Source organism: Chiloscyllium plagiosum, unplaced genomic scaffold (assembly GCF_037043375.1).
Source record: "Chiloscyllium plagiosum isolate Xiang-an unplaced genomic scaffold, Cpla_swu_hap1 HiC_scaffold_13, whole genome shotgun sequence".
Classification (NCBI taxonomy): domain Eukaryota; kingdom Metazoa; phylum Chordata; class Chondrichthyes; order Orectolobiformes; family Hemiscylliidae; genus Chiloscyllium; species Chiloscyllium plagiosum.
In genome coordinates, this window is record NW_028270151.1 from 15,457,893 (window position 1) to 15,481,631 (window position 23,739).

General features: G+C 41.7%; 1 protein-coding gene across 3 annotated transcripts; it reads right to left on the reverse strand.

The window, feature by feature from the left end:
- Nucleotides 1–2,214: 2,214 nt before the first annotated feature.
- LOC122556195 (P2Y purinoceptor 13-like) lies at nucleotides 2,215–18,969 on the reverse strand. 3 transcript variants are annotated; one of them, XM_043702737.2, is made up of 4 exons: nucleotides 18,624–18,969; nucleotides 18,298–18,510; nucleotides 14,447–14,588; nucleotides 2,215–4,575 (listed from the first exon to the last, which is right to left on the reverse strand). In XM_043702737.2, the coding sequence occupies exon 4, from the start codon at nucleotides 4,564–4,566 to the stop codon at nucleotides 3,523–3,525; it is 1,044 nt and encodes a 347-aa protein (XP_043558672.1). In that variant the 5' UTR covers nucleotides 4,567–4,575; nucleotides 14,447–14,588; nucleotides 18,298–18,510; nucleotides 18,624–18,969; the 3' UTR covers nucleotides 2,215–3,522. The 3 variants fall into 3 exon arrangements, with proteins under 3 accessions (XP_043558672.1, XP_087849465.1, XP_043558674.1); XM_087993339.1 differs by having other exon boundaries at nucleotides 18,298–18,969; XM_043702739.2 differs by lacking the exon at nucleotides 14,447–14,588 and having other exon boundaries at nucleotides 18,298–18,969.
- Nucleotides 18,970–23,739: the final 4,770 nt, after the last annotated feature.

Sequence of the window (23,739 nt, forward strand, 5' to 3'; positions counted from 1 at the left end):
AGGAGAGGTTTAAGAAGGAAATGAAAGAGCTTACAGGAACCAGGCAGTTGAGGGCACAGGCACTAATAGATGAATGGTTAAGATCAGTGTTTCAAATGCAGTGACAGTAGGTCTATGCTGATGAGCAGGAGTCATTGCATCTATTATGTTTGCTAAACTTGAAAGTAATTTTGAGCTTTGATAGAAAACTTTTTAATCATAGGAACCTGATTATAGTTTTGAAATGGAATTTGATTATCTTCTGATTGCATGTCTAGAGATGATCTTGCAAGTTGCCCTGTATTAAACACCTCCACCCCTTGTAAATATTTTGGTTATTTTGTGACCGATATTTTGTTCATTCAGTTAGACTGTTGGCATTGCATGTTGTGATGCTACACTGTTATTCTGGTTGCTACAAATAGTCTCTTTGTTAGAATAAAACAAAGAATTGTGGATGCTGGAGAAACTCAGGTCTGGCAGCATCTGTGGAGAGAGAAACAGAGTTAACATTTTGAGTCCAGATACCCTTCAGATCCATTGTTAATCCTGCCTAAAGGACGTTTACTGAAACAACATCATACAACCCAAGGCTACTTGTAGATTTGTAATTGATGCTGTTTTGATGATTTGACTAAAATCCCAGCTAGTATATGTATACATTCACAATCCTTGACTGTTCTGAAGAAATGCTTGAAATGTGTATGATCCATACTATTGTGTACAACATTGTTTAAACTAAATGTAACAGAATAACCCCAAAGTATAGCCATCAGCCATTTTTCCTGATGTTAACTGCTCTATCTCATTCCTGAGTTGATTTTCTTGTATAAATACCTTAATGAGAAACATGATGTTGGCAAAGAGTGGCGATATCAAAGCCAAGGTTGTTAATCATAGTTAGTTAACTCAGAGGGAATGCAGCCATATCCTTGAAGAGAGAGGGCTCCTCATAAGGGATTGTTACATGCTGGAGACCTCTACCTGGGTGAGCTTTAATGGGGTGGGAGAATCTACTCTATACAAATGTTTTGCATGGAGGGAAAGATGCATGAAAACCTGTAATCACAGCAAGGAATTTAGGTTATTTCACTAACGGTAAAATAAAGTCCAAATGGTATATAGTTCTCTTTGAACCCTTGTGTCTCAAGTTCCAAATATATCTCCGTAAAAGCAGTTGCAAATCATGGTGGGTTGCTCATCTAAGAGGTTTGTTCGTGGATTAAATTAAAACATTTCCTATAAATTTTGGTGATTACTGTAAATGCCTGTGGTTGGAGTTTGTGTATATCTCTGCTATGCACCCACTATCTTGCCAAAAGTGAGCATCATTCATTGATTAGGAAGTCTGGCAAGGCTATTGGGGAATGTTCAATAAACTGGCCCATTTGTTTTCCAGGTGTTTCATATACACAGTGCATTGATATTTGACATTGTTTAGATACGTTGTTCCAATTTCTGAAATTGTTACATGTGATCACTCCATTTGAAGACTGGGAGCAGGCAGGCTGAACTGAATGGTTGCTTTCTGTGGAGTAGTTTCAACAATTATTAGCCTGGAGAATAGAGTGCAACATTGTGCTGGTTACTAATAGCACACTCGATTGGGCCAATGTTCTCTGCTTTGAAAGTGGAGGGCTGAGACATTCTAATGCCTTCTCCTAGTAACCATCGATCCCCTCACTAATCAAGAACCTATCTATCTCTGTCTTAAATACACTTAATGATTTGCTTTCCACAGCCTTCTGTGACGGTCAGTTCCACAGATTCACCATTCAATGGATGAAGAAATTCATCCTTATCTCAGTTCTAAAGGGTCATCCCTTCACTCTGAGGCTGTGCCCTCAGGTTCTTGTCTGTCCTACCAGTGGAAACAAAATTGGGAAATGTCCTTGAAGACTGCAAACATTAATGAGCATGTTTGAAATTGTTCTGATTCCCATGTGTAGTCTGATTTACATTCCACACACAGTCTGCATTTTCAGATTTGTTTTATACCTAGTAACTTCAACTGAATTTCATCTTCCAAACACTGAACTGTTACCTCGATCACATGGCTTCAATTTGACAATGGGCTTTTTTTTCCATTCTCGGGATGTGGGTTTTGCTGGTTGGGCCAACATTTATCGCCCATCCTGAAGGTGATGATGAGCCATCTTTGTGAACTACTGCAAACCCTGGCTGGCAGGGGTTTTTGGGCGGTGGGGGGGGGGGGGGCGGGGGGAGGCGGGGGGGGAGAGGGGAGGTGGGGGAGCGGGGAGAAGCGTGGTGCAGTGGCAGCCACTGTGCCGCTAGGCAGAAAGTTCAAAGAGTTTGACCTCGTCGCAGTGATCTAGTTCCACTTCAGATTGGTGTGTGACTTGAAGGGGAGCTTTCAGATGGAGGTGCTGCTGTCATGCAAGAATTGCCCTTGGCTTTTAAAAGTGCAAACTCTTCATAGGGGTGCCAGAAACATTGGAATACAGAATGCTCAGCCTGTGAGGGATTGTAGAAACTGTGTTCGATAGGAACCTGAACTTTGCAACACAGGAAGGCTTCATCGTGTCTGTGCTGGCATACTGAGATTGCTATCTAATTAGTGCTGCCCCAGTGCCAATTTACAGCTTTTTTTCTGTTCAAGCAGATGCCTACTTCATTTTTGAAAATAAACTGAATCTGTTTGACTCTTTTAGCTTGTGTATTTCAGATCAAACTACTGGAGGCGTGAAGTTTAAAAAAAAATCATTCACCTAGCGTTTTGTTATTTATCTTGAATCGCACTGTGGATTAGATTTTGAGTTTGCTTGCACCTTTTCATAATGAACATCTAGTTTTTCTGGCATGGAAGCAAAACACAAAGGAACCAAGAAATTAAATTGTTGAAGTCCTGTAACATTGAGGAAGTTTTTCATTTTATTAATGGCTATGTTCAAATTGATTTGCTGTACTTAGTTTGTGAGCTTTCCTTTTTGTTTGGTGTTTGTGTGTTTTGAATGTTGGTAGTTTGCATTTTGTTTCCTGGGAAATTTTGAATGATTGTGGACTATTGAATAAGAAGTACCTCTCCAATTTCAGATTTTCAAAAGAATTGTTGTGTTTTGAAGGTTAGAATTGATTTAGGATCTTCCCACCAAGTCTACATATGATGGATATTTTTACATTTCTTGATGGAGTTTTCCTTTACACCATCCACCAGTGGCTGCTTTGAGTTGGAAAGCACTTCAATTTTGCAGGGAAGCTTGTAACTTAACAATTACCACATGTGCTGCGCTCAGTAAAATTAGCTTGTTGAATAAAGGACATTCGTAAAAGGCGGTTAAAAATATTTTGCCAACAAGTATCAAGCATTAGGATCTGTCATTTAAGAATTACCGCTGTTCGTCATAATATTCATCATTAGCTCACAGTGCACAAAAGTGAGACTTCTTGTTAAATGAAGAAATGCAACAGTTAAGATTCATTGAATCTAAAGCATTGAACAGTGGAAGAATACGGAGTTGCTTAATTTTGTAGAAAGTGATGATGAATCCATTCTATAAAGTATTGTCAGTCTACAAATCCATTCTATAAACTACTCTGTGTGACTTCATTGTCATTTGTCCCACTGTGCATGATTCTTGAACTTGTTATACTGTATGATGTGTCTCGGGTAGGTTTGCCTAACCTCTGTCTGAATGCCTTGCACAAAAAGATGTAAATAAGTGGATCCAGGCAGGTGTTTGAAGCGCACAGCCAGAGCGTTGATTCCTTTATATAATACAGCATGTGCTGCTTCCAGCATTCTTTCACTTTCCCCACTTGGCTGAGTGTGTAGGGCACCCTCATGAAATGATACGGCGCAAAACAGATGAAGAAGACTGACACAATGACAAACAATTTGACTCTTGTCTTTCTCTGAGCCTTACTGCCTTTGCTTTTGGACTTTACGTAGGACTCGTAGACCTTCTTGAGTATTACAGCGTAAAGCACGACCATCAGTATGCACACTGCCCAGAAGATGAACTGACTGATATAGCTTAGTGTAGCATGCCACATCAATCCAGCTGGTCCCTTCAGTTTCATGCATTTTGTCACCGATTTTGGTGTGGCCGGTTTGTTCGTCAGGATGACATTGGGAAGAGACAAAAGGAACATGATGACCCAAACTGCTACAGCCAGAAGTTTGCTGAATCTAGGCTTTCGTATGCATGACTTGGCGTGGGGTCTAGTGATTTTGAGGAAACGATCAAAGCTGATCAGCCCTAGAAGTATAATGCTGACGTACATGGTGAAGTAGAAAAGCACCGCTGAGTAGCGGCATACAAACCATCTCACCTGCCAGGGGGCCTGTTGTGTGTCACGGAGTATTTTAAAAGGGAATGTCAAGATCATGAACAAGTCAGCAACGACAATATTTTTCAGGAGGACAATGAAGGTAGAGTTGCTGGGGATTTTTGAAAATATTTTGATTGCCAGGATATTGAGGCTGATACCAACGATGAAGAGGAGACTGTAAAGTGTAGGAAACACCACCTTGGTGACCTGGTAATCTCGGGGACACTTGTCCTGTGATGATGTGTTGGAGAGGTTGATGTCAACATCTGAGGAATTGCAAAGGCTGCTGTTCATACTTGCTTCCTGTGGAACAAACAATAATTACTTGTCATGCTAGCATTTTCTTTAAATAGTTAAGCTAGTACTACCTTTCCAGGTTGGGTTTGAACTTTTCAATATTGGGACTCACTGCAAATTCCCTAGTAATAGCCTACTTGTCCTGACGTACAAAAGGCATTGTCAGCAATGTCAAGGAAGGAAGTGTTATTATTACAGAAATTAATTTTTATAGAATCATACAATACACCAAAAGGTGCTTCTAATCACTGCCTCTTGACGTTCAACAGTGTTACCATCACTGAATCCTCCATTATCAACTTCCTGGGGATTATCATTGACCAGAAACTCAACTGGACCCACCACATAAACATAGTGGCTACAAACAGGTCAGAGGCTAGGAATACTGGGGCGAGTAACTCACCTCCTGACTCAGCAAAGCCTGTCCACCATCTACAAGGCATGAGACAGGGCTGTGATGGAATACGCCCCACATACCTGGATGAGTGCAGCTCGAACAGCATTCAAGAAGCTTGACACCATTCAGAACAAAGCAGCCCACTTGATTGGCACCACATCCACAAGCATCCACTCCCTCCGCCACTGATGCTCAGTAGCAGCAGTGTATACTATCCACAAAATGCACTGTAGAAATTCATCAAAGATCTTCAGACAGCACCTTCCAGACCCATGACCACTTCCATCTCATCTCTGCTTCGTGGCTCACTTCCGTCCAAAGAACTCGACGTAATTTTTTAAAAAATGGTAACCCAATGAAGCTGTCATTAAAACTCACCTGGTTCACTAATTGTGTTTAGGGAAGGAAGTCTATGTGTGACCCAACATGTGACTCCAGACCTGCAGGAATGTGGTTGATTCTTAACTGAGCACCTAAATGCCACGCCGTTCAAGGGTTGGGCACCATCATTGTGTATAATGGTCACATCCCGTGAAGAACTAAATTAAACATAAGAGGAAGTACAAATACTGATGAATGTTAACTTGCTGTGAGCCAGCTCTTTCAGAAACTACAAGTAAGGACAAGGGGACTGAAATGTACTGCTTTCTCAGGAGAAAAGAACAGAAAATGCCATGGTTTTTATTTGGTGCTATTGCTTACTTACTGCAGCAGAAGTTCCAAGTATGGGGTATGCTTTGTGTTAATGCAAGTTTGCCTTTTACATCTTCAGTTTAACTTTTTAACAGGACCTAGAATTACATAGTCATCACACATCCAAGAATCATTTGCTCATACCGAATTCATGAGAGAGCCCTCCTGAAGAAGGGTTACCCTCGAAACGTTGACTTCTCCACCTTCTGATGCTACCTAGCTTGCTGTTTCCTTCCAGCCTCCTGCTGTCTCCTGTGCCCAGAGGAGGCTGAACTAAATGTCCCTATGTTCTGCTTCTCCAAGCTATTGTTTGGGTCTGAGTAAAATGAAACCGGATGTTGAGGCCCTACGTTCTTTCTTGGCCAAAGTGTTTTGCAAGTATGGTTTCAAGTCTGATTCGCAAAACGCTTGTTACTTTGAGGATTGTTTAGCTCATTTGACTGAATTTGATGTGAACAGGGTGGGTTCAATTCCCATACGGGAGCTGGGGGTTACCATAAAGGCATTTTCCTCACCTGAAACATGCTGACCCTCAGGTTAAACTCACCAGCGGTCGGCTCCCTCTGTAATGAGGAAGCAGCCCGATGGGACTGTAGCAACTTTTGTCTTTATTCTGAGCTGCATCGTTTGTGGGACCCTTCTTCTCTGGCCTTGTCTCCCCACAGCTGATGTTAAGAGTTGTGCGATCCAATCCTGAAATCCAGCTGACAATTGAGCGAGCACTCTAGGATATGCATTTGACATTCACCTCGTGCATTCTGAACCCTGACTGGCTGAGTACGTTGGCTGACAGTCACATGTTCTTACTGGCAACCTCCTGACACCTTTGCATGATATTTGATCACCTGCGTCTACGGTTAGGTTTTGCAAACTTTGCAATTTGTTTCAGGCCCTGCTTCTGGACAAAGGACTTGCTGTTCTTTAGTTCCCGTACTGAAGAAAGTCCCAGTAAACACTCCCTGAAGTATTTGTTATTTAATACTGTAAGCAGAATTTGATCTTGTTCAGTAAAAGAAATGACGTATTTACCTAGTGTCTAACATTATGCTATAATGCTCTAAAACATTTTCGACCTACACAGCCAATGGCAGTGTTGTAAATTTAGTTTGCCCCAACTGGCTTGGGCAATTTGCTCATGAGCTACCTACCCACACCACTTTATCTCGCCTTAACAGCATATTATTCTATTTCTTTCTCTGTTAAATATTTCATAGAGTCATAGAATCCCTACAGTGTGGGAGCAGGCCATTCATCTCATTGATTCCATACTGATCCTCCAAAAACCATCCCAACCAGAACCATTCCCCTACCAATTTAGCATGGCCAATCCACCTAACTTGCACATCTTTGGACGGTGGGAAGGAACTGGAGGAAACCCACGCAGACACGGAGAATGTAGAAATCCCGCACAGACAGTTGTCTGAGGGTGGAATTGAACAAGGATCCCTGGCGCTGTGAGGCAACAGTGTTAACCACTGAGCTACAATTATTATGGAGAAATCCCATTCATTGTGCTGTTTCATTGAACATTTTGGCTTGAAAGTTTTTGCTTCCAAGATGTTGTTCCTTCTGTTTCTCAGTTATTCTCAAATTTGTAACATTCCTACTGAACCTGACAGTTTAACTTAACAGTTCCCAGCTTCAGAGTATTTTTCATAGAATTATTGAATCCCTGCAGTGTGGAAACAGGCCATTTTTTTGCATTCTTTTCATGGGACATGGGGATCACGAGCAATGCCAGCAATTATTGCCAATCTTTAATAGCTCTTGAGAAAGTGCTGATGAACTGCCTCCTTGAACTGCTGCAGTCCAATGTGTTGTGGGTATACCCACTTGCAGTTGAAAAGGGAGTTCTAGGGTTTTGACCGAGCAACAATGAAGGGATGGCGATGTAGTTCCAAGCAGTGCTCCCTCTAAATTTTCTTCTTCAGCACACACCTCCAGGGTTTGACCCTGGCTGCGACATCCAGAACTAGAAGTCAATGTTGTGATCCACGTTGACACACCATTTACTGTCTGTGGAATATTACAAGTTAGAAGGAACATTGGTTCCAAGTCTGAATGGCATGTGGCTTAGAGAAAAATGTGCAAGCTGTGGTACTCCCACATATCTGCTACACTGGATCTCCTAAGTGATAAAGGATACAGGTTTAGATGGTACTATTAAAGGAGCCTTGGTGAGTTGCTGCAGTGCCCCTTGTAGATGGGCACATGCTGTTGCTGGTGGGGTAAGTGAATGTTTAAGGGGAATTGAGTTCCAATTGAGAAGGCTGCTTTAAACTGGGCTCTGAAACAGCTTCTTAAGAATGACCAACTATTTGACCTCCTCGGATTTCCTCCTTACCTTTTTCTGGGAGAAACCTTATTAAGATTGTGGTAAAAGACCTCTTAGCGATATAGTGTAGAGGCTTTTGTACCTCATTGGTTTAGTTAGATTATGCTCCATAAAGTACATTGAGTCTTCTGCTCATAGATTAGTAATAAGATGAATGGTTTGAGTAATATTTCCCTTGTCAAGAAAGAAAATTGCACTGTCAGGTTTGTTCATTTTTATTAATAAGATTCACTTGTCCATGGGATGAAATGAAGGTCACTCGTTAAATCAGTGAGAGTGAAGTGTGAGAGAAAATGCTAATGCTGTTATTATTTGCTGAAGAATCTGAGTGATTTTACTGTTTTACTACCTCTTTCATGTTTGAGTTGCTGTAAAGTTTTCCCTGTTAAGTAGTTGCATCAGAACAATGGGCCAGCTAAGATGAGATATCTCCCATGTATGTCATTTGACCTTCAATGCCTTTTCAGAAAGGATAAAGTCAGCATTTTAAAAAGGAAAAAAAAACTCATCTAAGTGTCTTTGGATTAAGGTGGCTTTACTTGGCAGAAAATTAATTATCAATGTTTTCATCACCATGTCTCTCCACCCCTTTCCCGGGGGTGGTGTGCTGGGCACGGGAGGGAGAGGAAGATGGGTTTATGGCAATGACTGTTCACAGACAAGTACAGACAACTGTCAAATAACAAAATATAGTTGATCTACGCATTGTGATTTTGTACTAACAGACACCGTGGACTTCGACAAGGGTAATACATTCTGAGAATATGAAAAATGTGAGCCCTCTCATTCATGTGAACCTGTAACCACAGGATCAGTAAACTCTCAGCTGGTTAATTTCTTGCCAATAAATTGAGAAGGCTCCCTTGTATTTTAAATAACAAACAACCTTAAACAAAGAATGAACATTTAAGGCTGATTATGAGTTAACTCTATCTGTGGTACTTTGCCTCATCAATCACAGATAAAATTTTGATTTATTTATATGCGCTGTGGAGAATATTACAGACCTGATTGTCTAATGTCATCTCTGTAGGTAACATAGATTCATAGAGTCAAAGACTCTCCCCATTCAGAACGAGGCCATTTGATCCATCATGTCTGTGCAAGCTCCTGAAGGAGCTACCCAGCTGGTGCCATTCTCCAGCAGTAACCCTCTAAATTCATCAAGTTCAAATATTTATCCTGCTCTCTTCTGACAACTTGTGTGGAATCCACCTGCACTACTCTCCCAGGCAGCGCATTACAAATCCTAACAACTCTTTGAGTAAAGAGGTTTCTCCTCATCTCACTTCTAGCTCCCTTGCTGACAATCTTCAAATTTAAAAATCACGCAACACCAGGTTATAGTCCAACAGGTTCATTTGGAAGCGCAAGCTTTCAGTGAGGTGCTCCTTCATCAGGTGGTTCATCAGGAAGGAGCAGCGCACCGAAAGCTAGTGCTTCCAGTTAAACCTGTTGGACTCTCACCTGGTGTTGTGTGATTTTTAACTTTGTACACCCCAGCGAAACAACGGCATCGCCAAATCAGTCTTCAAATTGTGACCCCGAGTTACTGACAAACCAATTGGTGGAAACAGAATATCCTCCACCCTGAAAATAAATTGTTAATAATTTCAAGATCATCACTTAGTCTTTGCTCCTAGTAGAATAAGCTTAATTTCTCTGATGTAAAATCCCTTATTCCTGGTATCATTCCAGTGAACCTTCTTCAAATTCTTTTTCCAGGGCTTTAACATCTTCAAATAAGGTGCACATACTTGACGCAATACTCCAAATATGGCCTGACCAATGATTTGTAGCATCACTTCCTTAGCTAGCATACAAACTGTGGAGCCTCCTATTTTTTTTCAAACAAATGGCTTTAATAAGTAATTAATTCGATGCTGGGATTTTTTTATTTGCCTTGAGGATTGTTGTGGCTATACAGGACATTGGTTAGGCCACTTTTGGAATATTGTGTGCAATTCTGGACTCCCTCCTATCGGAAGAATGTTGTGAAACTTGAAAGGGTTCAGAAAAGATTTACAAGGATGTTGCCAGAGTTGGAGGGTTTGAGGTATAGGGAGAGGCTGAATAGGCTGGGGCTGTTTTCCCTGGAGTATCAGAGGCTCAGAGGTGACCTTACAGTGGCTTATAAAATCATGAGGGGGAATGGGCAGGGCGAACAGCCAAAGTCTTTTCCCTGGAGTTGGGGGAGTCCAGAACTAGAGGGCACAGGTTTAAGGTGAGAGGGGAAGGATATAAAAGAGACCTAAAGGACAACTTTTTCACGCGAAGGGCGGTGCGTGTATGAAATGAGCTGCCAGAAGAATTGTTTGAGGCTGGTACAATTACAGCATTTAAAAGGCATCTGGATGGGTATATGAATAGGAAGGGTTTAGTGGGATATTGGACAAATGCTGGCAAATGGGACTGGATTAATTTGGGATATCTGGTTGGCATGGATGAGTTGAACTGAAGGGTCTGTTTCTGTGCTATACCTCTCTATAATTCTATGACTCTAAGTGAGGAGCTCTAAATATAACCTATTGAGCAATAAATTGGAAATTAAGCTGAAGTTTTTACAGAAACTGGTGAAGATGTGGAACTTGTACCACAGTGGTTAGAGTGAATAAAATAATATATAAATTGAGAGGAAGTCAGTAGAGCCCTGGACTTTTTAATTCTAACCACATATTTTGGTAATCTATAAAAAGCACAGAATGGAGAATATCTTAACTAAATGTTCAAGTGCAAAAAATAAATCCTTGGCCCAAAAGAGGGATTTATATATTGTCACGGTAAAGTGAGGTTTTTGGCGCACTGTCCAAATAAATATTGGAATCCCTACAGTATGGAAGCAGGCCATTCAACCTATTGAGTCCAAACTGACCCTTCCAAAGAGGATTGCAACCAAACCCATTCCCCCTATCCTATCCCTGTAACCCAGCATTTCCCATGGTTAATCCACCTAGCCTGCCGATCCCTGGACACTGTGGGACAATTTAGCATGGCCAATCCACCTAACCTGCACATCTTTGGACTGTGGGGGGGAAACCGGAGCACCCAGAGGGCACTCACACAGACGGTGCTAACGACTGAGCTATTGTGCCAGATGATGAAAGCAGTGTATTCAAATATGTTTAAAGTAGCGATACATGGATTCTTGATGTGCAAGGTGGTGACATTATTGGGGCTAAGCAGGAATATAGAGTGATCTGATTGGCCGTGATTTTACTGAATGGCAGGAATGCTTAGAGACGTAAAAGATCTATGAAATAGGACATAATATCACATATATTTCAACAAAAAATTCCAGACATGATATTTGGTGAGATCGTGATGAATCAGTGAGCATTTTGGATGATATCAACATTAAAAGACATTGAAAACCTTCACTCTTTCTCATCCAATTTTTCGAGGGGTTTGCTGACATAGTGCATTCAATAGGCTCATTTTTCCAAAAACAGGAACCGCTTACTGTGGTGACTGACAAGCGTCCATTGGAGATTCAGCAAATTTCTTGATTTAAAGCTTTCCACCAGCAAACGAGTAGTCAAATAAATGCGAAACGAAGAGTAGAATGATAGAAATCTCACTAATTTGCTTGTTTAATGTTGATTATCGTTTTTCTTTCTGACATTGAATTATTTTGTGGTACCATGATTGTGTTGTATGTATGAGGAAAAAGTGAGGTCTACAGATGCTGGAGATCAGAGCTGAAAATGTGTTGCTGGAAAAGCGCAGTAGGTCAGGCAGCATCCAGGGAACAGGAGAATTGACGTTTCGGGCATAAGCCCTTCTTCAGGAAGGGCGTCTTTCCTGAAGAAGGGCTTATGCGCGAAACGTCGATTCTCCTGTTCCCTGGATGCTGCCTGACCTGCTGCGCTTTTCCAGCAACACATTTTCAGCTGTGTTGTATGTATGGCAGTTTTAATAACGCTTTAGACAATTAGGATCCATTTGAATGGGTGGGAAGAATTTGAATTCACGGAGTCAGTAGAATTTGAAGAACCTTCTTACTTGATTACTCTTGATTGATGTTAATGTCAGTTCTCCCTCATGTGTTGGAATTGACTGTAGTTGACGGTTACTGTTTAAACAAATAATCTTTTCTTTAAGAAAAAGCCCTTATTCATGAAAGAAGGAACATCCTGGAGGATCATGGAGAGGGGTAATCATTGAGTTACCTGGAGTGCAAGGAGCCTATTGTGGTAGGTGAATCACAGAATTATAACAGTGTAGAAGGAGGCTGTTCACTTCTTTGTACCTACACCGGCTCAATTATCTGCTGCCCATCTCCTGTCTGCGTTTTACACAAGTCCTGGCACACCATTATACTATCAGAGAAACCACACATTGCTCTCTTGAATACCTCCACTAACCCTCCCTTCAGCACATTTCTATCAGTGCATTTCATACCCTAACTGCTCACTGTTTGAAACAAAGGTTATTACTTACAACATCCTTGCTTTGTTTATACATCACTTTAAATCTCTGCCCCTCTTGTTCTTGATCCTTTTACAAGTGAGAACAGCCTCTCCTGATCTACTCTATCCAACCAGCTCATGACTTTGAAAGCCTTAATCAGATCTTCCCATCGCTGTCTTTTCTTCAAAACAAAACAGCCCTAGCCTCGTCAATCAATCTTCATAGCTGAAGCTTCACATTCTTAAAACTATGCTTGTAAATCATTCCTGCCCTCCCTCCAATGCATATGCATCTTTCCTATAATGTGACATTCACCGAGAGTCATAGAGATGTCCAGCATGGAAACAGACCCTTCAGTCCAACTCATTCATGTCGACCAGCTATACTAAACTAATCTAATCCCATTTGCCAGCATTTGGTCCATATCCCTCCAAACCCTTCCTATTCATATACTCATCTAGATGCCTTTTAAAGGTTGTAATTATACCAGCCTCCACCACCTTTCTCTGGCAGCTCATTCCATACACGCACCACCCTCTGTGTGAAAAAGTTGCCCCTAAGATCCCTTTGAATTCTTTCCCCTCTCACCTTAAACCTATGCCCTCTATTTTTGAACTCCGCCACGCCAGGGAAAGAAACCTAGACTATTTACTCTATCCATGCCCCTCATGATTTTATAAACCTCTATAAAGTCACCCCTCAGTCTCCGATGCACCAGGGAAAATAGCCCCAGCATATTCAGCCCCGAAACTTCGAACCCTGGCACCATCTTTGTAAATCTTTTCTGAACCATTTCAAGTTTCACAACATCCATCCTATAGCAGGGAGACCAGAATGACATGCTATATTCCAAAAGTGGCCTAACCAATGTCTTGTTCAGCTGCAACATGACCTCGCAACTCCTATATTCAATGTACTGACCAATAAAGGCAAGCATACCAAATGCTGCCTTCACTATCCAGCCTACCTGCGACTCCATTTGCAAGGAACTATGAAGCTGCACTCCAAGGTTTTTTTTTCAGCAACACTCCACAGTGCCTCCTTGCTTTTGCACTCTATTCCCCTATTAATAAAGCCAAGAATATTGAATGCTTCATTTCTGCTCTCTCCACCTGTCCTGCTACCTTCAATGATGTTCACACATACATCCAGGTCCCTCTGCTCCTTTATCCCATTTAGAATTTTCTGTTGTCTTTGAGTGTTCTTCTGAATTCTACTTCATCTCTCCATTGAATTTTATCTGCCCACTCCACCAACCTGTCAATGTCCTTTTGGAGTTCCAAACTGTTCTCCTCACACTTATTTTACAATTCTTGCAAGTTTAACATCATCTGCAGACTTTGAAATTTCTCACTGCATGTCACGATCTCAATCATTAATACATATTTGGAAAAGCAAGAGCCTCAATACTGACCCCTGGAAAGCTCCACTGTAAACCTTCCTCCAGCCCGAAAACTATCGATTAACCATTACTGTTTCCTATCACTCAGCCATTTTTTACTCCATGTTGCTATCGTTTCTTTAGTACTTTGACCTGTAGTTTTCTTCACGAGTCTGTTGTGAGGCACTGTATCAGATGCTTTCTGGAAATCCATGTATATCATTAGTGTTAACCTCATCAACCCTCTCTGTTTCCCCTTCAAAAACCTCCAACAAGTTAATTGCCCTTTAGAAATCCATGCTGACTCTACTTTTATCAACATACCTTTTTCCATAACACCAAATATTCCATCCTGAATAATTGTTTCCAAAGGTTTCCCCAGTACCAAAGTTAAGCCAATTGATCTGTAATTACCAGGGTTAGCCTTGCCACCTTTTTTTGAAGCAAGGCTGTAATGTTGGCAAACTCCAGTCTTCTGGCACCTCACTCAAGTCCAGGGAAGACTGAAATATAATGAGTGCGCTATCTGAACACTGGAGGAGAGAAATGGAAGGCCACATGACTGGGTAGCAGGAAGAGGTGGAGACCGTAGGAGGGCACAGACTTAATGAGAAAACAATCAAACTTGGGTTGCATAGGATTGGGGATAAAACAATCCTACCTGAAAGTGTTTTTTCCCAGGTGAATCAGTATTGTAATCTGATTATATTCTGTCCTTTGTTGTAACTCTTGACTCCTTTATTGATTCAAATATGTCCAATTCCACTCTTAAAGATATTCAATGACTCAGCCTTCACTGTTTTCTGTAGAAGAGAATTATAAAGATAATATTTACTCTCGCCTTCATTACTTGTCCAGATCTCCACCTTAATGGCCTGACCCTTTAATTTTAAGTGATGATTCCCTCCACAAAAAGAAACAATCTCTCAGCATCTACTCTGCAATGCCTACTCAGGATCTTTCCTGCTTCAAATAGACTAGCTATCATTCCTTAAAACTCCCAGCCATTCCTTGGAAAACAATCCCTTCATTGCAGTTGTCAGCGAGTAATCAGTATCTGAAAATCTTCCAATGTAATTGCATCCTATCAAATGAGGAAACCAAAACTCTACACAGTACTCTGGGTTTGGTCTGACTGATGCCTTTTACAGTTAGAGCAGAACTTCCTTATTTTTATTTCACATGTCTCTTGCAAGAAAGGCGAGCCTTCAATTTGCCTTCCTAATCCCAGGCTGTATCTGCTTGGTCAGAGTTTTTGTTATTCTTATGCAATGACATCCAAATCCCTTTTGTACTACAGCACTCAGCAACCACTCTCTATTTAAATAGTATTCTGTTTGGTTTTCCATTCTTCTTGACAATGTGGAGAACGCCACATCTTCCCACATTATGCTCACTCTGCCAACTCACTTAACATATTTGTAACCCTTTTGTAGGCTTTTTGTGTACCCCCGCAACCTGTTACTCTATGTATCTTTGTGCCACCTGCAAATTTACCCTCAATCCAGTCGCTGCCTTTATCCAAGCTGTCAATAAAGACGGTAAATAGTTGAAACCCGACCAATGATCTTTGTGGCACTCCATTAGTTATAATTTGTCAATCTGAAAATCACCTAATTGTCTTGACCTCTCTTTCTTGCTGGTTAGTTAGACATCCTCTAATCATACTAATATTTCACCTCCAACGTTCTTATTTTGTGTAGCCAGTTCCTCTTTGACATCCTATCAAGTGGCATTTGGAAATCCAAGTACATTATATATAGACCCTTCTTTATCCACCCTGTTCTATCCGCGAAAAATAAACAATAAATTGGCCGAACACCGTATCCCTTTCACGAAATCATGTTGACTCTCCCTGATGGCTTTATGATTTTTACATGTACTACAACTTCCTTAGTAATGGATTCTCACTTTTTCCAATGAGTGAAGTCCGATCACTAACCTGTTGTTTCTGCCTCCTTCCTTGAATAGGGGTTTTACATTGTCATTTTCCGATTCTCTGGGACCTTTTCAGGATCTTTGCAATTTTGAAAGCTTACAACCAGTGCCCTCACTAATTCTGTGGAGCCTCCTTTGAAAACTCCTTGGGTGCAGGCCACAAGGCATAGAAAAGTTGTCTGACTTTAGGATCATTAATTTTCCCAGCACCTTTGCTCTGTGATGGTTTCTCCTTGTTGATTATAATAATCTTGTGCACCTCTAACAAATCTCCCCTTAATCTTCATTGCTTCAAGTAGAGCAGGCTTATTTTTCCAAACTGACCGTGTCAATAACATGTTCCATGCCTGGAACCATTTTGGGGTATCTCCCAGCGTACCCTCTTAAAGACCATCACATTCTTAAAGTGTGGTGACCAGAGCTGAGCCTGCTTTTTAAGCTGGGGCTTCTTAGAGGTCATCATATGTTCTTTTCGTTTTGTAGTTTGCCAATCTATTTAAAAACACTAGTAACTATTGCCCAGATTCAGTTCCTGTTCTTCCTTCTTCCCTGAAAACTGTTTAATATTTGACTCAGCATCCTTTTACTTCTCTTGGACATTTTTGTGGGTTTTTTTTTTCTTAAATTCATGGGATGTGGGTGTCACTGACTCTGGTAATGTTTGTTGCCCAAGCCTAATTGTTCTGTCTGAGGTGGTGAGCTGCCTCCTTTGCGTATATGCAGCTCATGTAATTTTCTATAAAATAATCAAGGGTAATGTATCACTTTGTAGAACATCTTAATTCAATAACACGTCATGTGTGTGTGTTTTTTTTTGTTTTGGTATACAATGTAGAAATTGAACAAATTGTGTCAGATGCTGAGGGGTGACCTTATAGAGGTTTGTAAAATCATGAGGGGCATGGATAAGATAAATAGACAAGGTCTTTTCCCTGGAGTCAGGGAGTCCAGAACGAGAGGGCATAGGTTTAGGGTGAGAGGGGAAAGATATAAAAGAGACCCAAGGGGCAACTCTTTCACGCAGCGGGTGGTACGTGTATGGAATGAGCTGCCAGAGGAAGTGATGGAGGCTGGTACAATTATAACATTTAAGAGGCATCTGTATGGGTATATGAATAGGAAGGGTTTGGAGGGATATAGGCCGGGTGCTGGCAGGTGGGTCTAGATTGGGTTGGGATATCTGTTTGGCATGGACGAGTTGACCGAAGGGTCTGTTTCCGTGCTGTACATCTCTATGACTCTGACTCTGTTTTGGAAATGTCCTCCATGATGTGGAGTTGGGTACCTTTGTTGGTTTTGCAAGGTTGTGACATGTAAGACCATGGGTAGAGTATAGATTTGAAAGGTGACTTAATCCCTATTGTTTACAACATCCAGAAAGCCTGGACAACATTCCTCATTTCATAGTGGGATGCAACATTGCAGGAAATCCCTTTTGCCCTTCTGTCAGCTCTTGAGACTAATCACATCGCTTTACCAAACTCCTACTCTCTCCCATATCCTGCAATTTCTTCTTTGCTTCTGGTATTTATTGAGCTCACTTCTTGAACCTGCTTCCGCCACTCTTTCACAGAATTTTCTAAATGACAACCACTCACTTCACAAAGAATCATAAAATTGAATTATATCGTATAGAAGGGGTCCTTTGGCCCTTGAATCTTTACGTCCAAAAATATAAAACCACCTGCAGCAATTTGCTGTCTGTGATATAGAAGTAACATTTATTTTCAGTAGCATTCACACAAAAGACAGACAAACAAACAAACATAGTTAAGGGACAAATGAAGGGCAATAACAAAACTGTCCAGATGACATTCCATGATGTGTTGTTTCACAGGCAAAGATAATTGTTTCTTGATTGGATTTTTTGAAGGTGTCAGTCAAGGTTACCTTTTCAGTGCCCTCAGAGGACGCCAGTGATATTTAGTTTCTGTTCTCTGAACTTGCAATGGCTAATAATAGAAGTTAGATAGGGGAGCTTTCGAACCTTCATGCTGTAGCATGACCAGCCAAACTCTTTCTCCCATTAAACAGTGTCCAAACTCAGGTGTTTCCCTATCAGATTGACTGTCTCCCCATGACGCCCCAGTTACAATTTGGCATCAGTCTTTCTGTTTGAACATAATGTCTCTTCCAGACTTCCTGGACTCAGTTTCCAAGTGCTTTTTCATAGAATCCCTATAGTGTGGAGGCAGGCCATTCAGCCCATCGAGTCTACACCTCTGAACAACAATCCACCCAGCCACATCTCCCTAACTTATCTCTGTAAGTCTGCATTTCCCATGGCTAACCCATCTAGCCTGCACATCCCGGGATACTTTACTATCGCTAATCCACCTAACCAGCACATCTTTGGCCTGGAGGAGGAAACCCACATAGTGACAAGGAGAGTGTGCAAATTCTGCACAGACAGTCGCCCAAGGCTGGAATCGAACCAGGTTCCCTGGTGCTGTGAGCCACCGTGCTGCCCTCCCTTTGTCTCTTTCTCACTTTAGAGTTTTCAGTCTCACAACGTCAACCCAATGAGTTTAAAGATTAGCCTCATAACTTATTGTTAAAATAAAATGCACTTACATTACAAATTGATTGAAAGAGCTTCTGGTTTCCCAAACATTTAAGCAGTACGAATGCTTGTGGGTTCTCAGAAGCAAGTTTATCTCGCTGTCCGTTTTCCGAAATGTCTTGTGTTGTGGGTTTTTGTCTTCCTGTTGGCTGCAGTGTTCACCATGCGAAGCAAGTTATGATGGCTTTGCAAAGCTTGGTTTTGCAATTTACTAGTATAATTACCTTAATTAAATCACACCACGCACATCGTCAATATGCTGTCTGTTAAACTAATCACAATTTTGTTGTCAGATGCTAACTCTTCACTATATAGTCCTCTAATCTTTTTACTACACCTGCATTCAGTTGAAATTGAGGGCATCAGATTATTGGTACACCAGCTGCTGCACTTCTGTTGAATGGTGTTCTCTCCGTTCTGCAATCTACCCAATTAGCGACTTTACAGTGGTCTGATCAGTGAGCAACATAGGGGAAGCATGAACCTTATATAGAAGCAGAAGTTGCTTTGTAGGAAACTGTAATTCCTCAGAAGTTTACTTCAGTTTATAGCCATAATTTCAAAATCCCTTTCGTTTCTTAGTATCGATCGGTATTGATTTTAGACAACATATAAAGTCTTCACTGTCTTTAAGTATGTCCAGTGAGCTTCCATGCTGTAAACCTGCAGACTTCCTAACATTAGTTGTACAGGAGCTCAGTCAGAGCAGCAGCAAATCCCACCCGGAGTCCTGTCAGAATTCCAAACGGCTGATGTCCTTAGTGCAAAAGTGAAAACTGATGAGCAAGCAGTGGTCATCTTCGCATTCTGTTTGCAGGTTTTGAATATAGTATCTACATTGGCGATAAAGTTAGAATGATACCTAAAAAGCAATGTGAATAATGAAACTAACAAAATAATCAACTCATTAAGAATGGCATTACCGGTGGTGTGTCTAAGCTGCAGTATATGGGGGTTCAAGGCTGCCATGTGATCCAGGACAGACTTATCTGCAGCAACTGTTTGATGTTCAAGCAGCTTTGGATCAGAGTTTGAGCTAGAGGCTGAACCACTGACACTGTGATGCATTAGGGAGGGGACACTCACCTGGATTCTGCGTACAAGGAGGTACGCTTACCTCTTGGCGTAGGGTGTTCCGATGTGGTCAGGAGCAGAAGGTGACAATTGCAGAGGCTGAAGCTGCAATTGTTCAGCCTCAGCAATTGTTCAACAGGTTTGAGATTCTGTCTCCGCTTTATTGGACAAGAACTGGACTGTGGGATGGATGGCGCCATGGTAAAGGAAGCTGTTGTAAACCAGGAGATGTGTTATTTCTAGCATGCTCCACACCAACATCATTAGCGCAGTGTCAATCAACGGGTGGGAAGCGGAAAGCTTCCTGATCAGATCTGGAGTCAGGCAGGGATACCCACTCTCTCCTGCCTTGTGTGTGTGTTGTATAGAGCCCATTAGGAAAGATATCAAGCCTGAGAAGGGTAAATATTCCAAGCCGCGGAGGCCTGTGGATCAAAGCCTCCCTGTACAAGGACGATGTTGCTGTTTTCTGCTCTGATCCACTGTCACTGCACAGACCCACGAGCATCTGTGACCAGTTTGAACTGGCCTCGGGAGCCAAGATAAATTGAGGCAAGAGTGAGGCCATGTTCTTTGGGAACTGGGCCGACCAATCCTTTAGCCCTTCACTGTCAGGGCAGAGTACCTGAAAGTGCTGGGAATATGGTTTGGAGGGGCCAGGGCATGTGCAAAAACTTGGGAGTAGCGTATCACCAAGGTGAGGTAGAAACTGATACATTGGAAGCATTGTGCTGTCACAGTCACTCGAGCCATCTTTCACTTCGTCTGGAGGTCAAAGGTCGACTGGTTCTGCAAGGACACCCTGTACAAAGCTCTGAATAAGTTTGGGAAGAATGTGCCTAATGTTGCCCTCATCCTAATGGCCACCTTTGTGTGTGGCTGCATCAAGCTGTGTGTAGACCCTTGCTACACAAACACCAAATGTCACTACGTGCTGAGGTTCTACCTGTCCCTGGTGTTGTGAAGGATGGGACTGGCCTCATTGCTGCAGAATGCTCTGAGTAGTTCTGTATCACCTGTCCTTCATGGAGAAACTTGTGAAGAAAAACACCTTTGACCTCAAGTGCATCAGGAAGTGGTCAACACACGGTGTCCTGCAGGAAAAGGAGAGGGTGTGTCTTGTCAGGTTGTTCCTGAGGAGACTGTCAAAGTCTTTAGGCAGAATATCTCACCACCAGAATGTTCCAACAAGCACCAAGATGTCGCCTGGCTGGTGATGAGAAAGGCACTACCTTTGTACGGCCCGGACTGTCTGCACCAACACGCTATCCTTGAAGTGGTTGGGGTGGTGGTAGAGGGTTGCTGGTGGAGGTGGTAGAAACTGTCACACACCTGCTGGAATGTGCCTTTATAAAGGAAGTCAGAAGGGAGATGCCGTGTTTTTTGTCAAGGTTTGTCCCGAGCCACTCCATGACGCAGGACTCCTTGGTCTGTTTCCCGGGACGTGCACCGAGACAAACATCGACTGCGCTTGGAGGACTATCAGCTCGGAGAAGGATGCTCTTTGGTCTGCCCGAAACTTGTTGGCCTTCCAGAGGAAGGAGTTGACTTCAACCAAATGGTGCAGATTGTCACATTCCAAGGCCCAGGGCCACGTGCTGAGGGATGCACTAAAGCTTGGGGCAGCTGCCACCAAAGTGCAGTGGGGAAAGACCACCATCTGAGGTCTTTCCGTCAAAATTAATTAGGAGTCTGTTCTGTTATCCGGACCGACCTGGTACCTCGAATGCATCTAAATATAGTCTTGCACAATTAAGAAATGCCTTTGGTTTGCTTGCTGGTTAGAGTCAAACTCCAATATTTGTTTGTTTCCTCATGTGTTACTGTACAGAACCGAGCTACTTCAGTGGCTTTGTGTGTACGTAAAGATATTTTCATGATTAAAGTTTTTTTTTGAAATTAAGATAAAATGGTACATTCCTGAAAGAGGTTCTGCAGGTAGTCAATTTAGAGTCAGGTTGGGAAAGTTATCAAATTTCTTGTAAACAGAGAAGGTGACAAAAAAAATTGTGCATGTGGTCACCATTGATCTTTCTAGATTTCACTTTCACTGATTAGTGCAACATAGCGAAGAGGTGTCATGTGATAATGCTACTTTCCAGAACCTGAAGCTATTCAGGTTGTATTATCATAACTTTACTGTCAGATTATGCACTTTGGCAGGAAAGTTAAGAGAAGCTGAATGTTCTTTAACTGGAGAAAGACTGCAGAAAGTTACAGATTTGGGAGTCCGTAGCTGCCAAGTACTGGGGATGTTGGCCTTTACTACAAAGGGAATTAACCATTAAAAGAGACACATCTTTCTAAAACTATACAAGGTATTAGTTAGATTGCGGCTGGAATTTAGTGAACAGTTGTGGTCCCATTATCTAAGGAAATATTTGCTAAAATTGGAGGCAAACTCGAGAAGGTTCGTTAGACTGATCCTGTGGATGGGGTGATTGTCTTATGAGGAGTGTTTGAGTAGGTTGGGCATGTACTCACTGGAGTTTTGAAGAATGAGAGATGACCTTTTTGAACCATAAAGGATTCTTAGCGGATTTGACAGGGTAAATGTAGAAAGGTTATCTCCCATAGTGTGTGTGTCTCGGACCAAAAGGCATAATGAGTGATCAACCACTTAGGACAGAGATGAGGAAGAATTTCTTCTGTGGAATTCTTCACCACAGAGGGCTGTGATGGCTGGGTCATTAAGTCCATTCAAGGCTGAGATAAATAGATAGATAGATAAATAGATAGATTTTTAAACAGTAAGGGGATTCGAGGATTATGGAGATAAGGTAGGAATGTGAAGTTGAGTGTTATCAGATCAATTATGATCTCATTTCATGGCGAAGCAGACTTGATGGGCTGAATGGTCTGCTCCTACTCCCTTTCCTTATATATTTCCTGCTGAATGACCTTCCTAAATTATGCATGGCTTGTCAATCCCAGTGAGGGTCAGTTCTTGTCTCCGTCCACGTTCTACAGCATTGACCCAAGTACGAAGCAGATTTGCAGTGTTATAAATGAAATCTTTTTTGCCTCTTTTATAGCTTCCTTCATTAGCTGGCACCCAGTTTTATAGGAACACCTTTAAATACTGAGTAGAGAGTAGATGAGGAATGAGAGGCATGAAGTTTCCTGTTATGGGGAAGTTTAGAATTAAGGGTAACCATTTTAAAATAATGGACTGCCGATTTATGATAGAGATAAGGATTTTTTTTTTAAATCACATGTGGGTAATAAGTCTTGTGAGCTTCCTTCCTCAAAAAGCAGTGAAAGCAGAGTACTGGAATATTTTGAAGGTAGAGATAGATTCTTGATGGGTGTTGGGGTGAAAGGTCATTGGAAGTAGGCAGTCATGGGAATAATTAGACCAATCGCAATCTTATTGAATGACAGAGCAAGTTTGAGGGGCCAATTCGCCTACTCCTGCTCCAATTCATATTTAATAGAAAGAATGGCCAAAGAGCCAAGTTCTAACCGTTTTTATTTTGAAGGAGTTGTATAATTTGATTTGAATCTTTCAATGGCAGGACTAAAGACTCTATCAAAAGTGATGAAGATGATATATCACATTCTGGATCCAAGATGGCAGTGGAGTAGGCCTCAGGATCTAGAACTCCACCACTCTGTCCATTTCTTTTCTTCTTTCTTTTTCGTTTCATATTTTTCATTCCTTTCCATTTACCCCGGGCAGCTGAGCCAGCAGTGGACTAGAGATGAAGCCCAGTGGTGGGCATGAGGGACACCTGACCTCAAGGTGAAGCCCAGTGCAAACTCATCTGTTCCATCTGCTTTTATTTTTTTCCCTCTTTCTCTGCTTTAGAAGGACTGTAATACTGAACTTTAAACTTTATCTTTTTCATGTATACCTAAGATTTTATACCTAGGCACCTCTGCATCTAAGATGGTGCTAGAGATGGCGACTTTGTAAACTTTTCACTGTGCTCCTGCGTCTCTGTACTTGAGTGCATGTGACAAGAAAACCTAATTCTATTTCTAATATTCAGGAGAGTGATAGTGTATGCTGAGATGTAGAGTTGGTGAAGATATCAGAACGAGGGTGGATGAAGGTGGTATTAGAATTTTAAGAAGAGAACAATTTTAACTCAGCGTGCAGACAGACGGTGGATGTTGGTGAGGTCAAGGGCAATGGTTGTACCAGAAATTCTGAGGCAAGTGTATGGATACCGAACTCTGCATGCCATGTTGTAACAGGCACAATATCGATACAAGTTCTACGTTTGGTATGCTTTCCTTTATTGGTCAGAGTATTGAGTATAGGAGTTGGGAGGTCATGTTGCGGCTGTACAGGACATTGGTTAGGCCACTGTTGTTGGAATATTGCATGCAATTCTGGTCTCCTTCCTATCGGAAAAATGTTGTGAAACTTG